This window comes from Pseudorasbora parva, chromosome 3 (assembly GCF_024679245.1).
Source record: "Pseudorasbora parva isolate DD20220531a chromosome 3, ASM2467924v1, whole genome shotgun sequence".
Lineage (NCBI taxonomy): Eukaryota > Metazoa > Chordata > Actinopteri > Cypriniformes > Gobionidae > Pseudorasbora > Pseudorasbora parva.
This window is the reverse complement of record NC_090174.1, coordinates 18,931,995-18,949,383: the sequence shown is the minus strand read 5'-3', so window position 1 is coordinate 18,949,383 and position 17,389 is coordinate 18,931,995. Positions and strand designations below refer to the sequence as shown.

General features: G+C 35.6%; 1 protein-coding gene across 6 annotated transcripts in view; it reads left to right on the top strand.

Moving 5' to 3' along the window:
* The window catches only part of specc1 (sperm antigen with calponin homology and coiled-coil domains 1), a 175,474-nt gene that overhangs the window by 106,874 nt on the left and 51,211 nt on the right, over positions 1 to 17,389 (top strand). For all 6 annotated transcript variants that reach the window (XM_067437982.1, XM_067437983.1, XM_067437986.1 and 3 more), the window contains 6 exons: positions 2,775 to 2,982; positions 6,517 to 6,590; positions 7,116 to 7,291; positions 12,045 to 12,229; positions 13,490 to 13,590; positions 13,671 to 13,743. In XM_067437982.1, the coding sequence (XP_067294083.1) occupies positions 2,775 to 2,982; positions 6,517 to 6,590; positions 7,116 to 7,291; positions 12,045 to 12,229; positions 13,490 to 13,590; positions 13,671 to 13,743 (817 nt within the window). The remainder of the gene's footprint in view (positions 1 to 2,774; positions 2,983 to 6,516; positions 6,591 to 7,115; positions 7,292 to 12,044; positions 12,230 to 13,489; positions 13,591 to 13,670; positions 13,744 to 17,389) is intronic.

Below are 17,389 nucleotides of genomic sequence, written 5' to 3'. Positions count from 1 at the left end.
CCTGTGTAAATATCGAAAGACAAACTTTTGTAGCTCCCTAGTTTGCACTTGTAAATGTAGTAATGTAGTTTAGGGGTTGACCTCATCCTTTACAAGTATATAAATATACATATACACAGACAGGATCGTTATAAACCCAAAAGAACATGAACATCACTGTCAGTCACCTCATGGCTGCCACTTGAAGTGCACCTCGAAATGCTAAATTAACTTTATTTTTCTCTGACTTTAACCTCTGTGATTGAGACAAGCCTTTTGGCTGTAAAATACACCCTCAGTCCAGATGCCATCCGGGTAGAGTTGCCTTAAGACAGCTTGGGCTTTAGGACACTCAGTGAGCACTTATCTGTCCACAAGGCTCTGAAGAAGTAAGTGTGTGTGTGTGTGTGTGTGTGTTACTCGGCTGTTCTGCTCTACACAGGGTGATCCAGCTGTCAAGTGAATCATGGCCTGGCCTGTACCGTTACAAGTATGATCTAATTCTCAATGCATTAGTATGCAACACTGAAGCAATATTGTTTTCTGCTGTCTGATCTAAAACTTTTCAGAAGTTAAGTTTAGGAGGATAATTATAGGTACTTCTTACTACTAAATTAGTAGAAATGTGCAAACATACACATTTTAGACTGTGATTATTCAGTCTGTGGTGAGGAATTTGGTTAAAAAAAGTCTTTAATGATGAATTTGGCTGAATTGTCATTTTGTGAATGTTATTATACAATGCATCTTTTGTGACATCTTCAGAGTGGGGTTTAGTCTCTGACAGTCAGCATAGATTTATGTATGGTGCTTAATATCTGTAGAACTTATGAATTTAACATTATTTGTATTCATTTAATTAAAATGTCTTAAATGCTACTGTTAAATACACTACAGTTTAAAAGTATCTTATGCTCACCAAGACTGGATTTATTTGATAAAATACAATAAAAAGAGTATTATTGTGAAATATTTTAAAAATTTAAAATAACTTTTCTATTTGAATATATTTGAAAATGTAATTTATTCATGTCATGCTAAAGCTGATCTTTCAGCAGCCATTACTCCAGTCATCAGTGTCACATGATCCTTCTAAAATGCTTATTTACTCACTTGCCGAACCCAAACAGTAGACTTAAACATAGTTAAACCAACCAATCAACTTCACTTATTTATGTTTTTATCCATCTTAAAATAGCACAAAAATTCCTACAAATCAGAGTATTTGGTCAAATATAATGGAAAATCTGGAATGGGCATTAATAATGCAAACCCTCACCTCTGATTATCTATATATCTTTTAATTCTTGAATTCCATACCAAGTGTTTTAAAAAAAATTATGTGTTTTGTAATTAGGCTTCTCCAATAAACTCTGTTATTAGTCAAAGGCCATATATTGCAGTCAGTGTGCAGGGCTGGCACAGTTGCAGGCATTCATTATTGCATTGAAGAGCCTTATTAAATAAGATATATGATCCCTGAATAGCTCCATTACAATGTTTTAAAAATAGTAACAGTTTTTTAACAACTTCAGCTCTGCACTCCCTCTTGGACCCACCGGTGGATCCAAAATTGCATCATCATAATCTTTTTTAAAAATCTAGAACTCGCGCACCACAAAACTAGACATATATGGTATCATTTGAAAGATTAGAACCTCAGCTTTCTTAATAACCCAATAACTTCTGCATTTATATTACATAGAATAAAATAATACGGTCTGAATTTGACCCCCCTGCAACGACCACCCCTTGAGAAAATCATGCAAATAATATAAAATTTCATATTTTTATCACACAAACACTCCTAAAATAGACAAGTCATATATCAAATGAAAGCTATCGGCCTCAGGAATCACTGAGCAGTTCATTTCACCGATCCAATAATTTACAGTACATTTATTATCAAAAGAATCACAAAGATGGAAATGACTCCTTTGAACAAGAAAACACATGAGTCATATTCCTGTTCAGATCACAAACTCGTTGTAAAGCTACTAGCCTCAAACCCTATATCAACTTGTTCCTTAGATTGTTTGCTTCAAAATGAGACTATTTTTACATGTTTGTGAGCAAGTATCGCCAAATGACACTGTAAAATGTCACCGATGTCCAGATCAAAACATGTGATGCAGACAAATATTCTTATTATTGCTAATTTTGATTGTCGTGTTAGCCACAATTTTTGATGATGTCATCACATATTGCATCATGCTACAGAAAAGCTGAGAATCTCAGCTCTTTATAGACATGTGGATCATGATTCTAGACCAATCAGAGCCCGAGATCTCCCTTTACAAAGTTGAAGAGGCGGAGCCTTCTTTTCGATTTCCTAGTGGCCAGTTTATGTCAATGCAGATGAGTAGGAGTTGTTAGACACTTTGGTCAGATAAATCTCAATAACTTTTATTTGCAAGGAGATATCAAGAAAATAATTTTCCCCCTGTTTAGGTCCAATTTATAGAATCAACAGAAATTTCCAAAAAGCTTGGATCCCAAAATGATAAAAAAAAAAAAAAATTATAGATTTTTAAATAACAAATTAATTAAAAATAAATCAAAATATTTATTTTTGTATCTATGTTTATCATAATATTGTAAATAGATACAATATAATATATGCAATATTCCACTACTGTGAGTTTTTTCTGTAAAATTAGACAATTTTTATCAATTTACTCCAATGTATGTGGGTAGGGCGCTCTTTTAAATTCAGATATTCCTAATTCTCAAAAAAATGCAAAATGTGCTGCAGAGCTGAAGTGGTTAAAGCTTGTATGTGTCTGTATGTACAGGTGGAGGCAGACAAGCAGCAGCTGCTGGAAAAGGTGGAGAAACAGGAGCAAGATCATAAAGCCAACATGCTCACTCTAGAGGAGAAGAGCAAAGATGCTGATAACCAGATCAAGGACCTGAAAGAGACCATCTTTGAGTTAGAGGACCAGGTGGAGCAGCAACGGGCAGTTAGATTGCACACTAATCAAACCATCCTGGACCTTGAGAGTATGACCATTATTTGCTTCCCTGTCTGTCTCTAGCTCTCAGTATACCGCCTTGCCAAAGGATTATGCCATATGTCATGTGTGTGCTTCACTGCTATCCCTTAGGCAATGCTAAATATACTGTATCATCTGGCAGAATCTGGCCTGCACAAACTGGCTAGAGTCTGCTGTGATTAGTAAAACACATTGATTGGTTCTGGCAGCCTGGATGGATTGAGATACTGAGCTATTTAATACTGCAGCTAAAATCTTTGCCAAACTGCATCATGCAGAATGCATCTGCTCTGAGCTCGTCTGCCTTCCTCTCTTTTCCTCTCTAAACAGGGGAAGGAAATTTCATGGAGCAGATTATAGCTTTATTGCAGTCTCAGCCCATGTCTGTCCAGCTGCAATTAACTAAATAACTTCAAATAGCTTCTTGTAATGACCCTTCATATATACCCAATAGTATTTACATTTCAAGATTCTTTTATTTAAGATTTTTTTAGGATTTTACCTCAAATTTATTCTAGTTATAAAAAAAGAAAGAAAAGAAAATGTATATAATTTTTATACATTTATACAAATGTAGCATGTGTGCATGTGTGCGTCTTATGCTCAACAAGGATGCATTTCTTTGAAAAACAGTAATGCTGTGAAATATTACTGTAATTTAAAATGACTTAAATTAAGATAAATTAAAACCTAATTAAAATAGGTCATAGTTTACCCCAAATTATTTGTATACCCCTAATAAATAAATAAATAAAAATAAAATTGATAAGACATTTTTTTGTTAATAAAAGAAAAATATATATAAATATATCTCAGAAATATGGATTTTTTGGGGAAAATGTCTTCATTGACATGAAGAAAATATCTAAATATTATAGATAAAATATAATAAAAATGTGTGTGCGTAATACACTATATGTTTAACTGTTTGCCCACAGTAGCAAGTTAATATAACAATGTTGTATTCAAAACAAACAAACAAACAAAAATCTACCACAAGGAGACACTGATTTACAGCATCTTTTAAATATGAAATTAAAATAGGTCTGGAATGCATGTTTAGCTCCATTATATATTCCTAAAGGGGAGACAATATCAGCCAGAATATGTCAGATTGTTTTAGATTTGTTTGTCATAGGTGCTTTTCAAGTGGTGGAGCCTGTGATACAGACCAAAGTTTTTGTTTTTTTAAGTTTTTAGTGAAGTTTTAGTTGAAGTGTAATCCAAAAATATCTTCCATTACATTGACAACAATGAATAAATTAACTTTTGTTTTATTTTCATTACACTAGAAGCACAGGCCTGTAGCGCGGATAAACATCTTCTTAACACATATACGTATAAGATACAGTGGGGCAAAAAAGTATTTAGTCAGCCACCCATTGTGCAAGTTCTCCCACTTAAAAAGATGAGAGAGCCCTATAATTTTCATCTTCACACTATGAGACAGAATGAGAAAAAAAAAGGAAAATCCAGAAAATCACATTGTCTGATTTTTAAATAATTTATTTGCAAATTATGGTAGAAAATAAGTATTTAGTCAGTATCAAAAGTTAATCTCAATACTTTGTTATATATCCTTTGTTGGCAATGACAGAGGTCAAATGTTTTCTGTAAGTCGCCACAAGTTTTTTACGCACTGTTGCTGGTAGTTATGGCCCATTCGTCCATGCAGATCTCCTGTAGAGCAGTGATGGTTTGGGGCTGTCGCTGGGCAACACGGATTTTCAACTCCCTCCAAAGATTTTCTTTGGGTTTGAGATCTGGAGACTGGCTAGGCTAGCCTGACAAGCCAGACCCACATCAAGATGTTTGGTCTGGAAACTCACCATTGACAGGGCTCAATCCGAGGGGCGGGATAAACGGTTGTCTTTCAAACTCCCTCTGCACGCGATAGGATAGCGCTACACCAACCAGAGCAACGAAGGTGAAACAGAGCTTGTTGATAGATTAAACATTCACCGTATCCGGTTGGCTAAAATCCGAACACATCTTCCCTTTTTAAGAATGACTTCAGTGCCGTTTTTTGTTCTTTTCTCAGAGAAAAGCTCAACTCCAAGTCCTCCAGAGTCGCGGTCAAAGCTGATTTGAAAGACCGCCGTTCGCCAGTTTCTGTGTTTACTAGAAGCACGCAAACGCAACTCGGCCGTCGTCATTATGGCCCCGCCCGCCGACTCTATACACGACGTGATTGGCCCGTCCAGATTGTGAGGAATACAGCTCAGAAGGGTATTCAGAAGGGTATTGAGAGTTCCTAGACGACACTTGCGGGCAGATTAAATTTGCTGCCGCTAGGGTGCGTCTAGATTTCTAGGCTATGGCTAGGCCACTACAGGACCTTTAAACAAAACACTTCTTCTTTGCCCGGGTGTGTTTGGGATCATTGTCATGCTGAAAGACCCAGCCACGTTTCATCTTCAATGCCCTTGCTGTTGAAAGGAGGTTTTTAACTCAAAATCTCATGATACATGGCCCCATTCATTCTTTCCTGGATCAGTCATCCTGGTCCCTTTGCGGAAAAACAGCCCCAAACCATGTTTCTATCCCCATGATTCACACTAGGTATGGTGCAACTCAGTATTCTTACTCCTCCAAACACGACAAGTTGAGTTTTTACCAGGGCTGTCAAAGTTAAAGCGTTAATAACGTTTTTTTTTTTTGTTTAGTTCAGAACAAATGGTAGAAATCGAATTGGTAGTGGAAAGCAAGATTTTGCTAACATTATACCATATATAATTGGTCCTCTCGCTGCACCAACTAATCATATATTTTTATCTGGGCTCTCCAATAATATAACTAAAGATTTAGCAAGGTGATCTATCCTTTTTCTTTTGGCTTATTTTGTAATATTTGGTTATTATTTGGTTATTTTGTAATATTTGATCTGGGCATTTTATTTTTCAAAATAAACTCAGAAAGGTGTTTATTAAAGTCTTTTTTTTTAAATAATACAAAAATAACTTATCCCTTGAAACGAAATAAACACAAGGTTTTCAAATTGACCTTGATTTTGTTCTATACAAAGAGTATAATTATTATATAATTATTAATAATTCAAGTGAAGCTGTGATAAAAATGCCAGGATATATGAAGCCATCAAAAGTGTTTTTGGAAAAAGGCCCACTAAAGCTGCAAAAACAGTAATATGTTTTATTTTAAAGTATAATTTATGAATGTGATGGCAAAAATGAATTTTCTGAAATCCTTCATAAATTTCCTTCATAAATCATTCTAATAAACCAATTTGATGCTGAATAAACATGTCTTATAATTATCAATGTTGAATTCAGATGTTCTGCTTAATACTTTTCTGGTATATTTTCTTCAGGATTTTTTGTTGTACAGAAAGTTTAAAAGAACAGCATTAATTTGTAATATAACTATTTTATAACATTATAAATGCATTTACTGTGACTTTTTTAAAAATCATAAATGAAATGCATACTTGCTGAATAAAGATATTAATCTCTTTCCCAAAAAACTATATGTATATATAGTGTGTATTTAATTTTTTATTACATTTTTTGTCCTTATTTTTCAGATCAAACCAAGAGGCTAGAAGAAAACAAGGCTGAGTTGGAGAAGCAGATTAAGTCCATGAATAAACAGATGAAGGTGGAATTGTTTATCTGTTTTTTTTTTTTGTTGTTGTTTCTTTTTTTTTTTGTAATAAACTACAGCATGTTTGAAAGTGTATGTCAGTTTCTATAATTCAAGAGAAATATCTTCCATCTGCACAGATTTTTGAGTTGCAAATGCAAGCTGTATTGCAGTCTACCATGTCAGTGCCCATCATGCAGTGATTGAAAATGACATTTCCATGACCAGCCCCATGAGCTCATGACAAGGCCAAAACACTTCCACTCTACATGACTAAAAGTGTGTGTGTGTGTGTGTGTGTGTGTGTGTGTGTGTGTGTGTGTGTGTGTGTGTGTGTGTGTGTGTGTGTGTGTGTGTGTGTGTGTGTGTGTGTGTGTGTGTGTGTGTGTGTGTGTGTGTGTGTGTGTGTGTGTGTGTGTGTGTGTGTGTGTGTGTGTGTGTGTGTGTGTGTGTGTGTGTGTGTGTGTGTGTGTGTGTGTGTGTGTGTGTCTGTGTGTCTGTGTGTCTGTGTGTGTGTGTGTGACACACTTTCACTTTCAGGATGAGACAGAGGAGTGGCGTCGTTTCCAGGCAGACCTTCAGACAGCAGTAGTGGTCGCCAATGACATAAAGGTGGAAGCTCAGCAGGAGCTGCGCACACTGCGCAGACGTCTGCTGGAGGAGCAGGAGCACAGTGCAAGACTGGCTTCAGAGTTGGAGCAGATCCAGGGCACCAGGTACACAGTCAACTCATCACTGCCCTCCTCTCTGCCATCCATCTGGGTTCTCAATTCTAACAAAACTCTCCTCTATTCAAATATCAATCTCTGACAGCCACTGGCAGGGTTCACTGGTATATTTTGCTACATCTTGAAGTTAAATTATCTTTTAATGATATAATTTAAGTGATCACAATCTCACAATCAGATACAAATTTGACATTTTAGTTAACTGAAATTCATGTCTTAGATTTTAAAGACTGTGGTAAACTGTACCATTGAACATTCAAATCAGTAGTCATGCAAAATGACCCTCACTCCTCTGCTTTTACACACTTTCTTGCATCTATTTACTCTGTGTATATAGTAGCTGCAAACTGTGATACAGCCCAAAAATTCACCTGGTATATCCGAAATCAAAGGCAGCTGCCTTGCTGCTCAGTTAGTCAATGTTACTCAACTAATGTTAGTCAACTACCAAGTGTGGAAATTTCAAACCATCTTAAAAGATACTGTATTATATTTAAAAATCTTGAACAGATTAGAGTGAGCTTTAGACATAAGAACTGTAGTCATTTAATTTTTATATATATATTTCAGTTTAGCTTAAAAAAAAAAAAAAATAATTTTTGGGTTACGCAAATTTGTGTACTTCAACTTAGTTGCCAAGGCAAAATTTATAATTTCCATTTTTTAATGTAATATTTATATTTTATTTTATTTTATTTATAGCTCCATTTCAATTAGCAAACATTATTTTTTTAATAACATTAGTTTTAGTGAACAATATAATTTAAATATTTACTTTATCAATCAAACAGCATTTTTATTTTTTCAAGGAACCAACAAAGCACATAATTGATATAAAAGAAGAAAAAAAACAGACTTACTGACTCCCACTGCCTTATTTTTTTTAAACAAAAAAATAGACCTATCATATCTTTTAAATGATAAACACATACAGATGTATTGAGCTTGAACTGATGAGCTGATGATCAATTTTGTGTGCACTTCATGTGCAATTTTCACAAAAAATACACAGAACAAACCTTTCAGGGAAATCAACAGCAACATCTTTACCTGTGTCAATAGTGTTTATTCCCTGGTGTTGGGCTGGCGTTAATTCTTTGGTTTTCATTGTTTTTGTGTGTGTGTGTGTGTGTGTGTGTGTGTGTTTTTTTTTGTATGCTATTAGCTTTCTAGAACATTTTGCATCAGACTTATTTTTTCTGTGGCACTAAACCTGTGCACTTCATAATAGAAATCCAATAAGAGTATGAGCCTGAGTGCATGTAATGAATACCGGATTAGTATTTTGAGATGGGCTTAGTAAAATATAGCGCTTTTTTAAGTAGTGCGTTTGAGTTGCTAAATATATAAAAACTCTTCCCCTCCGTTCAAACGGACATCCAGTGTGTGTCGATCTCCCCCCTCCCTCCGATGCTCCCTGAGATTGCACTCTAAAGGATTTCCCTCTGACCCAGGTGAGTGCATTGCTAGCTCCAGTCCCAGCACTCATACTGAATGCTAGTATGAATACTTATGGATGGTCAGAGTGATTTAATCATTCAGGATGTTCAAGAGCTTGTGTCTTGCCTGTTTTCCCAGCCTTAGCCACCCGCCTACTGCTTTGAACAATACTACTATCTGATTGGCTGTGCTCATTTTATTCAAAAGGGGTTGGGTCTGCTTTGCTTGCTGGGTCTAATTTCCTGATTTCCTGGGCCTTTTCCTCAAGTTTTTGCCCTCAGAATCTTCTTTGTATGTGGCGACATCTGCTGTTTGCTATGATTTTTGCACACAGATCGTGGAACAAATATCTCATGTATCTGGAAACATTTGAAGGTTTTCTTCCTTCAGTCATCAGACCTGCTTATAATTCTGCTAATAAAAAATGTCAGATGTTTTACTGATTTTCAGAGATGCATGAAGGTTGATGGTGACAAATGAGCTTTTGCTGCCATGATGAAAACATTTTTTTTTTATAAATGACGCTCAAATTACTGGTTGATGCTACTCATCTCAAAAGTCAACCTGAGGCTTTCATCCAAATAAACTCAATGTAGCAAATGTTTTAATTTACCTTCATTTGGACACCATTGTTTTCTTTGTGTTTCTTTCAGAATCACCACTGGAGCTGGATTTGAGAACTCCAAGACTGCAGTTGAGGGGCGATAGATAGTTAGAGTTAAAACCAATGACTGATTTACAGTATTGTAATACAGAGTTATCTGTGTGTCAGTATTATTCACGAAGATGAAGAGGAGACATATTCTGAATTTTTGACAGGAAACAAATCATAAAACCAGAATACATATACTGTTTCCACATCTGCTCAGAGGAGATATTTGTATTTGTTCTAAACAGCACCTGCACTATTTGAAATTAATAATGTTACCTGCTTTAGGCTTGTGTTGTTCCACCTTTTAAGCAGGGCCAACTGAAATGTGGGGGATAATTGGAAGACAAGGTGAACAAATTGTATAAGGATGTATCTAACATTAATGTATTATATTCCCTAACTGTATTTTTAAAGTACAAAAAATAGCTTTGTATTGTGCTGCCTTAGGAATAAAGCCAAAATTTACAGACTTTTACTACTTCTACCAGCACTTTTTGATTTTGTCTTAATGTTTTTTATTTTGACAGCAGCCACAGAGCTGTAGCTGCCTAAAATAATCCTAACTTGAATTATATATAAATGTATGTAATTAAACAGGGTTTATTTGACTCTATTCTATGTTATTTCTTTTTATTTTATTTATGTCTACACATTAGGCATAGCAGATACATCTATTTGAGTTACATGAAACCTTTGGGAATTTTCATGTGCCGCTTTTTTTTAAATGACAGAATTTAGTTTTCTTACTGTTGTGTGTGTGCAAGTCCAACACTAGATGGCAGACAAACAATTCTTATCAACACTCCAACATATTAAGCTTGTTGTAGTCTCCAGTTGGTTTACAACTCTTAAATGCCTTTATTTGATTTACACAAGCTGAAACCAATGAAGATTACTTCTATTGCATTACATTTGCTTTATGGTGGTTGTCAATTCTGTTTCATCACTAGAAGTAGTAATAAGAAATTAGTCAAGCTTTTGAGAAATGTGCTTTACCTCACGTTCAAAGTAAACAAGCACTCCTATTGTTGTTCTTCATGCAGGAACATTTCTTCTCCACTCACATTCCTATTTGCATTAGTTAATGATCTCTGGCCAATTTCAGTTTAAAAGTTTCTCACTGAAATCACAATGAAATTATGAATGCAAATAAGACATGACTCTCAAGCATGAAGTGTCAGTTTCTCGAATGCAGTTTAGTCAAATCTCAGGTTGTATCTTCTCGCAGGAGCATATTCCTCTAGAGGCAGTTCACCGAAAATGAAATCACATGCTGGTATTAACAGAAGTAACACACCTCCTCTGCCTTTAAATGATGCAGTATATGTTGTGATTCAGTGAATGTGCAAATGTAACTTATGTACTGTTTTCATGTGACTGCAATGATTTGTGTACTCATAAGAGATACACTACTGTTTATCTCTACCACATGGGGTTTTAAATGTATGTTTTAAAGTGTCGTCAATATATTCTGTTCTTTTGAGGTCAATAAATCAAACCATTCCTGCATGTAATGTCTCTATGTGTGTTTTTTTTTGTTTAATCAGCTTCCACTGGGGATTCTCATTTTCTGTTTTCCCATGCATCCTTTTTTTATGCATCCATTTACAGTGAAGAAGTATGATATGGGAAGTTTAGGACTTCATCACCAGAGCTGTTGCTGATATTTTGCATGCCTGCTTTATGCATACCAAACAATTTTTGTACTAAAGGAAATTTCGGCCTCAGGTAGTAAAACTGTGTGTTCAAATGTGTATATACAATCTATGTGTTGTATGGAGAATTATCCTTAACACACCAATGTTGTCTAAAACATACACAAAAACACTTGCCCAAAAGAACTGACGAGTATTGATTAAACATGAGAAATGCTATTTTATGGTCCTGTGCAAAAAAATTATATAAATATGTAATAATACATTATTGCTGTTCTTTCAAAAATCTTTTTGTGTACATATGTATATTTATAAGAATTAGCCATAATTTTCCTTGATTGATTATACTTATTGAATCTTAACAAAAAATATCTAGAAACATAATATTACTCCCCATAATCAAAAGAAAGAAAATAAATATTTTATTGTGCATAAAGAACATGAAGCCTATTTATATAATATTTAATCCTAACAATTAAATATGTTTATCCCTTTAAAAAAAAAAAAAAAAAACATTTATCTAACATTTAAACATTTTTAAATATCTACAAACTGTTTGTCCAGATTTAAATGTAACATTGTATTACTGTGTGTGTGTGTATGTGTGTGTGCGTGCATGCGTGCGTGCGTGCGTGCGTGCGTGCGTGCGTGCGTGCGTGCGTGCGTGTGTGTATTATGTTTTTACTCTTTACTCTTTCTTTTTTATTATTATTAGGGTAAGAAATTACCCAAACATTATTTTGTAAGATTTGCCTAATTTAGTATTGAATGGCATTATGGTAAGATTTTAAATTGTTATTAATTACTATTATACTATTTAATATTATTTACAGCAAGTATTACAAACACATCATAAAAAGTTTATAACAATATTTGTAGATTTGTAATGTAAAGAAAATTATGTAAAATAGTTCTTCACATGTAGTGTCTTACGTTCCAATTAAAACCACTGTGGCCTGTCTCTATATCTGTATGTGTGTTCTGTGATTGATAGGTCATGGAATGAAGATGTTAGTCTCTCTGACTCAGATGGCGGTCTTCAATGGTGCCGCATGACAATGTCCCAGAATGCACCTGTGGGATTCCTAACCCACGGCAGTGGGAGTGGAAGCAGCACGTCCTCAGAACCAGGAGCCATGGTCAAATCTCTCATCAAGTCTTTTGACACAGCTGTGCCGAGTGAGGACAAGACCTTTCTCTACGCTTTTCTTTTTTCTTTTTGTCTCCCTTCATTCTCACTCTTGTTCTCTTTTTCTCTCACCTCTTCTCTCAACCTTGTAACATTTATTTTAAGATTCGAGACAGTGTAAAATGTCCTTGACTGTAAAATGATTTCTGAGAAAATATTTAGGCATTGATTAAGTGTTTAGATCATGGCGCTGTTGTGGTGAATCAGTTGCTAAAAGAAGCTGTTTTTTAATCTGAACTAATAACGTAATGCTCTCCAAACATATCCTGTCTGCCATCAGTAACACAGCAGCAGGAAAGCCTGGCTCCCATTACAACAGCCAGACCTCTCAAATCATTCCCGCCTGTCTTAATGTTGGACAGATACTTCTGTAACATATGGGTTGAGGCAACAGGACTTGTTCTCATTAATTACACAAAAAAAAGTCAAGTTAGATTACAGAGGTTGTTAAACGTTCTTAGAACAATAAGACAAATGAGTCCCAATATTAATAACATTTAGCACAGCTTGTGATTTTTATAAAATATTCTGCAGAATACATTGGGTATCTCAAAAAGTCTAATGTGGCATCAAAAGGTTATTCCAGCTTCATCAAACTATAACTATCCTCATAAGGGCCTTCACAAACCATTTTACCTAAAGGGACAAACTTCTCTACAAATATTTTGCATAGTAAAATGCAAAAAAAGAAAAGAAAAAAAGTCTGTCTGTCAAACCTAATGGCTTTTCTGGCTGTATGTAGCATATGCTGCTCTCCTTATCCTTCAGAAGATCCCAATGTTAAAATCAGAAGTTTATATTAAAAACCTTGCTAATCATTTCAGTTGGGAATTTGGTCCTAATTCCAGTGTCATTGATCTTAATAATTCAACCCCAAAATAAAAATCCTTTCATAATTTATTCATCCTCATGCCATCCAAAAATATATGACTTTCTTTCTTCAGTGAAGCAGAAGATTTTGAGAAATGCCTCAGTATTTTCTTTTGTCCATACAATGGATTTTGTATGTTAACAGTCACCAAAAATGTTTGGTTACCAAAAATCTTCAAAATATCTTATTTTTTTTTCCAAAAGTCATACAGGTTTGGAATGACATAAGGGTGAGTAAATGATGATAGAATTTTCATTTTGGGGTCAACTATCCTATAAAAATGTCAAACATCTTCTTCAGATTAATTTGTGTTGTCTCTTTGGCTAGAAATAGGATTTTATATGGCCATTTAAATGTTAATGCAGATGTATTTTACTAGATGGACACAGCAACTCAGTACAGATACATACATCTCCCAGAAGCCCCCTAAGTGGCATACCAGTCCGTACAGCCCCTGCTGCTGCTGTCTCACCAATTCAGGTACTAAATCTCACAAAACACCACAAATTTATTCTAGAGCACAGGGCATGCTATCACTGACATGTGCTTTATGTTTATAGAGGCACTCTGGAATCAAGCAACTGTCAAAGGCCCTTGAGAGAAGAATCGCCTTTGGAGAGTTCCCCCACAATGGTACTTTATAGTGACATATCAAATTATGCAGCGTCTACCACAGAAATTTGTGAAATTGTGTTCAAAGTTGTCTGAAATTGATGTCTAAAACGTCAGTGTCTAAAATGGGGTATATTGAACCAACTATTGCACTAAAATGCAATCAACATACATTGTTTTAAAAGCCAAAAAAGTCTCAGGTTAAGACTGTAACCATAGGTCCCTGAAAAGGGAACGAGATGAGATGTTGTGTTGGAAGTTACAACGCTATGGGAAATTACTCTGCATGATTGTGTCGAAGCATTTGTGTAATCAGTCCAATGGTATGGTGGGACATCATCCCGTAGCAAGTGATGTCATGACCAGTAATAAAGCACACCCAATCTAAACAATGTCAGCTTCTGATTGGCTGAAGCAAATCGATCACAGGCATGCAGGGTGAGGCAGTGTCTCATTCCAGTGAACCATGGTTACAGTCGTTACCTGTGATGTTCTCTTTCAAGGTGTTTCCAAGTTACAGCACTATGGGAACGTTAATACCCACTCCACCACAACCTAGGAAATTAAGACCCAGGACTTCTCACAGAGATATCTCTGACAACAAGCCTTTGGAACTCACCATACTTCTAGTTGAGTGTGCTCTGACAGCCATAGGTGAAGAGAAATAGCCTTGATTATCCACTTGCTCACCCTTTGCTTGGTTCTGGAGACCCTCGTCTAGCTTACCAGAAGCACACAAAAATGTATCAGAAGTTTGCCACAGAACAGCTTTGTGGATATAAGCATCAGGGCATAGAAATGTTAGCTTCTCCTGGTCCAAAGTCCGAAAGAAACCTGAAGATCTACTCTTTAGAGATGTAATAGGCAGCAGATTTTTCTTTTTTTTTAAGGTTAGAATTTTCTCTGCAACGGTTTCAAGGGGCTCTTAGGGAGCCGTTGACAAGTCTTCCAGAACAATAGTCAGATCTTAAGTTGGAACCCTGTGGTTTTCAAAAAAGTTTGATATGCAAACTTGTCCACTTTCACCTGGCCAAATCATCTCCACCACCTTGGGGTGGAGTCTCCATTCCCTGTGCTTTACCCCAGGCTTCAACAGGATATCTGCTCTCTGGATCAAACACACAGGGATGGACACTGCCCTTAGTGAGAGCAGCAAGCCCTGGGCCCACAGGAGGATCTAGTGTGCCAATTTGCAAAGGGGGTGTGACCACAGACCCCCAGATTATGTATGTAGGTTACCACCAATGTGTTGTCTGTCTGGACAAGCACATGTTGGCTCCTGAGGTCTAGAGGGAAATGTTCACGGTCCCCATCCGTGATGTAGCATGGGCTGGGAGGAACAACTTTATACTGTAGCTTCCTGGTAATGATATTGCACGTTACAGGATGACGTCTCGCCTTGACATTGGACTGATTACACAAGTGCTTCAAGGTGCAATCACACAGAGGCATTTCCCATAGTGTTGTAACTTCCGATGCATGAAAGGGAACTTCACACATGTTACCATGAAACTAGTGAAGTTTATCTGCTTGAACAGTAGTCCTGTTGCTAAAGCAACATTACAGATGAAAGAACAGACATTTTTACATGGAAGAAAAAATATGTTTGCTTTAAAAATTATCTTCATATTTATATTTTAAACCTTACAAATGACGATTGCAAATGTACAAATTTAACTGCGCAATTGGCAATTTAAAAAAAAGAAACTTTATAATATATCAATATATATCAATATATATCAATATATATATATATATATATATATATATATATATTTCACAGTGCAATCGGTTCCTTTAAAAAATAATCAAGTGTAATGAATATATCACTGTATATTCATTACACTTGATTGTTCCACTGAACACTAATTTAATGTACAGGTCGAAACTAAGAGGATACTGTAAATATATACCATTCACAAGTATTGTTTTGGTAAAATCTTTAAACGTTTTTGAAAAATCTCTCACCAAGACTGCATTTATTTGATCGAAAATACAGTAAAACTACTATTTTTTGGTATTATTAGAATTTAAAAGGAGTGTTTTGTAATTTAATACATTTTAAAAAGTTATTATTTCTGGGTTCGGGGGTCCTTGAAATCCTTGAAAGTTTGTGAATCTGAAAAAAAAAATTCAAGGCCCTGAAAAGTTTTTGAAAATAAACCTACATAGATACAGGTCATTGAAAGTGCTTGAATTTATTTTGTGCAAGAATTTTTAAAGGGGTGATGAATTGATAAATCAACTTTACCTTGAACCTTTGATATATAAAAGGTCATGGTAATATAAGAATATCCTGTAAGCTTCAGAGCTGAAAACGCCCTTGTTAGTAAAAGAAAAGCTTTTATAGACACCAGGCCTAGCAAAAGAGGCTCTCAAATAAATGACATTAGAAAGGGGAAACACCACCTCTACAGATAAATGTGAATGCCTACTTCTGTAGCCCCGCCCACCAACTTGTGCAGCTAAATGAGCAATAAACATTTTGAAGATAGCAAGATAATCATTTGTAACAAGGCACAGGTCGTCACTGGATTTGCATACATATTGAGATTAAAACCCGATGCTGTGCCTTCTATATTGGATTCGACAGGAATGGTGCAACACACTTATGTGAGTAAAACATGTTTTTTTATATGCGATAGTATTGCATTGTTGCAGATTGTATTGATCATGTGTACATGGCATGATACCTTAGCACGCTGTCACAGACTGGAGTTGTTGGTTCATTGTGATTCAGGATAAGAACTTGCAAAGCCAAGGGCTTGCAAAGCACAACGTCCCGGGGCTATATGTTTTCCAGACGGGCTACCAAAACGTAAGCACATCAGCAGGCCGGTGAATCTTAAATAGTGAAATAACATTAATTGTGTGATCTCCGTTGTTCAGTCTCTTGTCTTGATCTTTAAAGAGCATGTACGTACGTGTTTGTGTGTGTGCGGTTCACGCTTTTATCCACTGAGTGGCCGGGCCAAGTAATAAAAAAAATCTATCAATCGCGGGTGGATGAGAGATAAATCTGTGTTTGTTTGATAAATATGTTTTGAGACTGAGCCCCGTCAGAGAATTATTCCGGTTGCCACTTTCAAAACAATCCCTCCCTTATGTGAACTGAACTGACAGGTGAGCAAATGCTATCCAATCCTAGCCGTTGGCGTTTACTTCCAAGTCTTCACCTTAGACAACAGTATAAAAATATTTTTAAGCAAGTTCATGACACATTCAAGTTACGTTAAGTGTTTTCTGCGTGAGGTACTTTGTGTGGTACGTTCACGCTCGTACAAAACTACTATAATGGTACCTCTATGTACAAACCATTTTTTTTTTCTTCTTCAGGATTCTTCATGAATAGAGTTCAAAAGAACAGCATTTATTTAAATGAAATGTGTTGGGCTTTTTTACTATGTAAATCCCCCTTTGTTCAATTTAATGCTTCCTTACTATATATAAGAGCTAAAAAACCTTACTGACCCTAAACCTTTGAGCGGTTGTGTACATGTATTATTTTGATGTGTTATTAATGCAGAAGCATTGGTAGTGTGAGTTGTCCTAATGTAAATAAATGTTGTGTAATAAGAGCATTACTTATAATAATACAATCTTTGTGGATTTTAATATGTGCTTGAATAGGATATTCTCCAGAACTGTGGCAATAATAGGACACAAT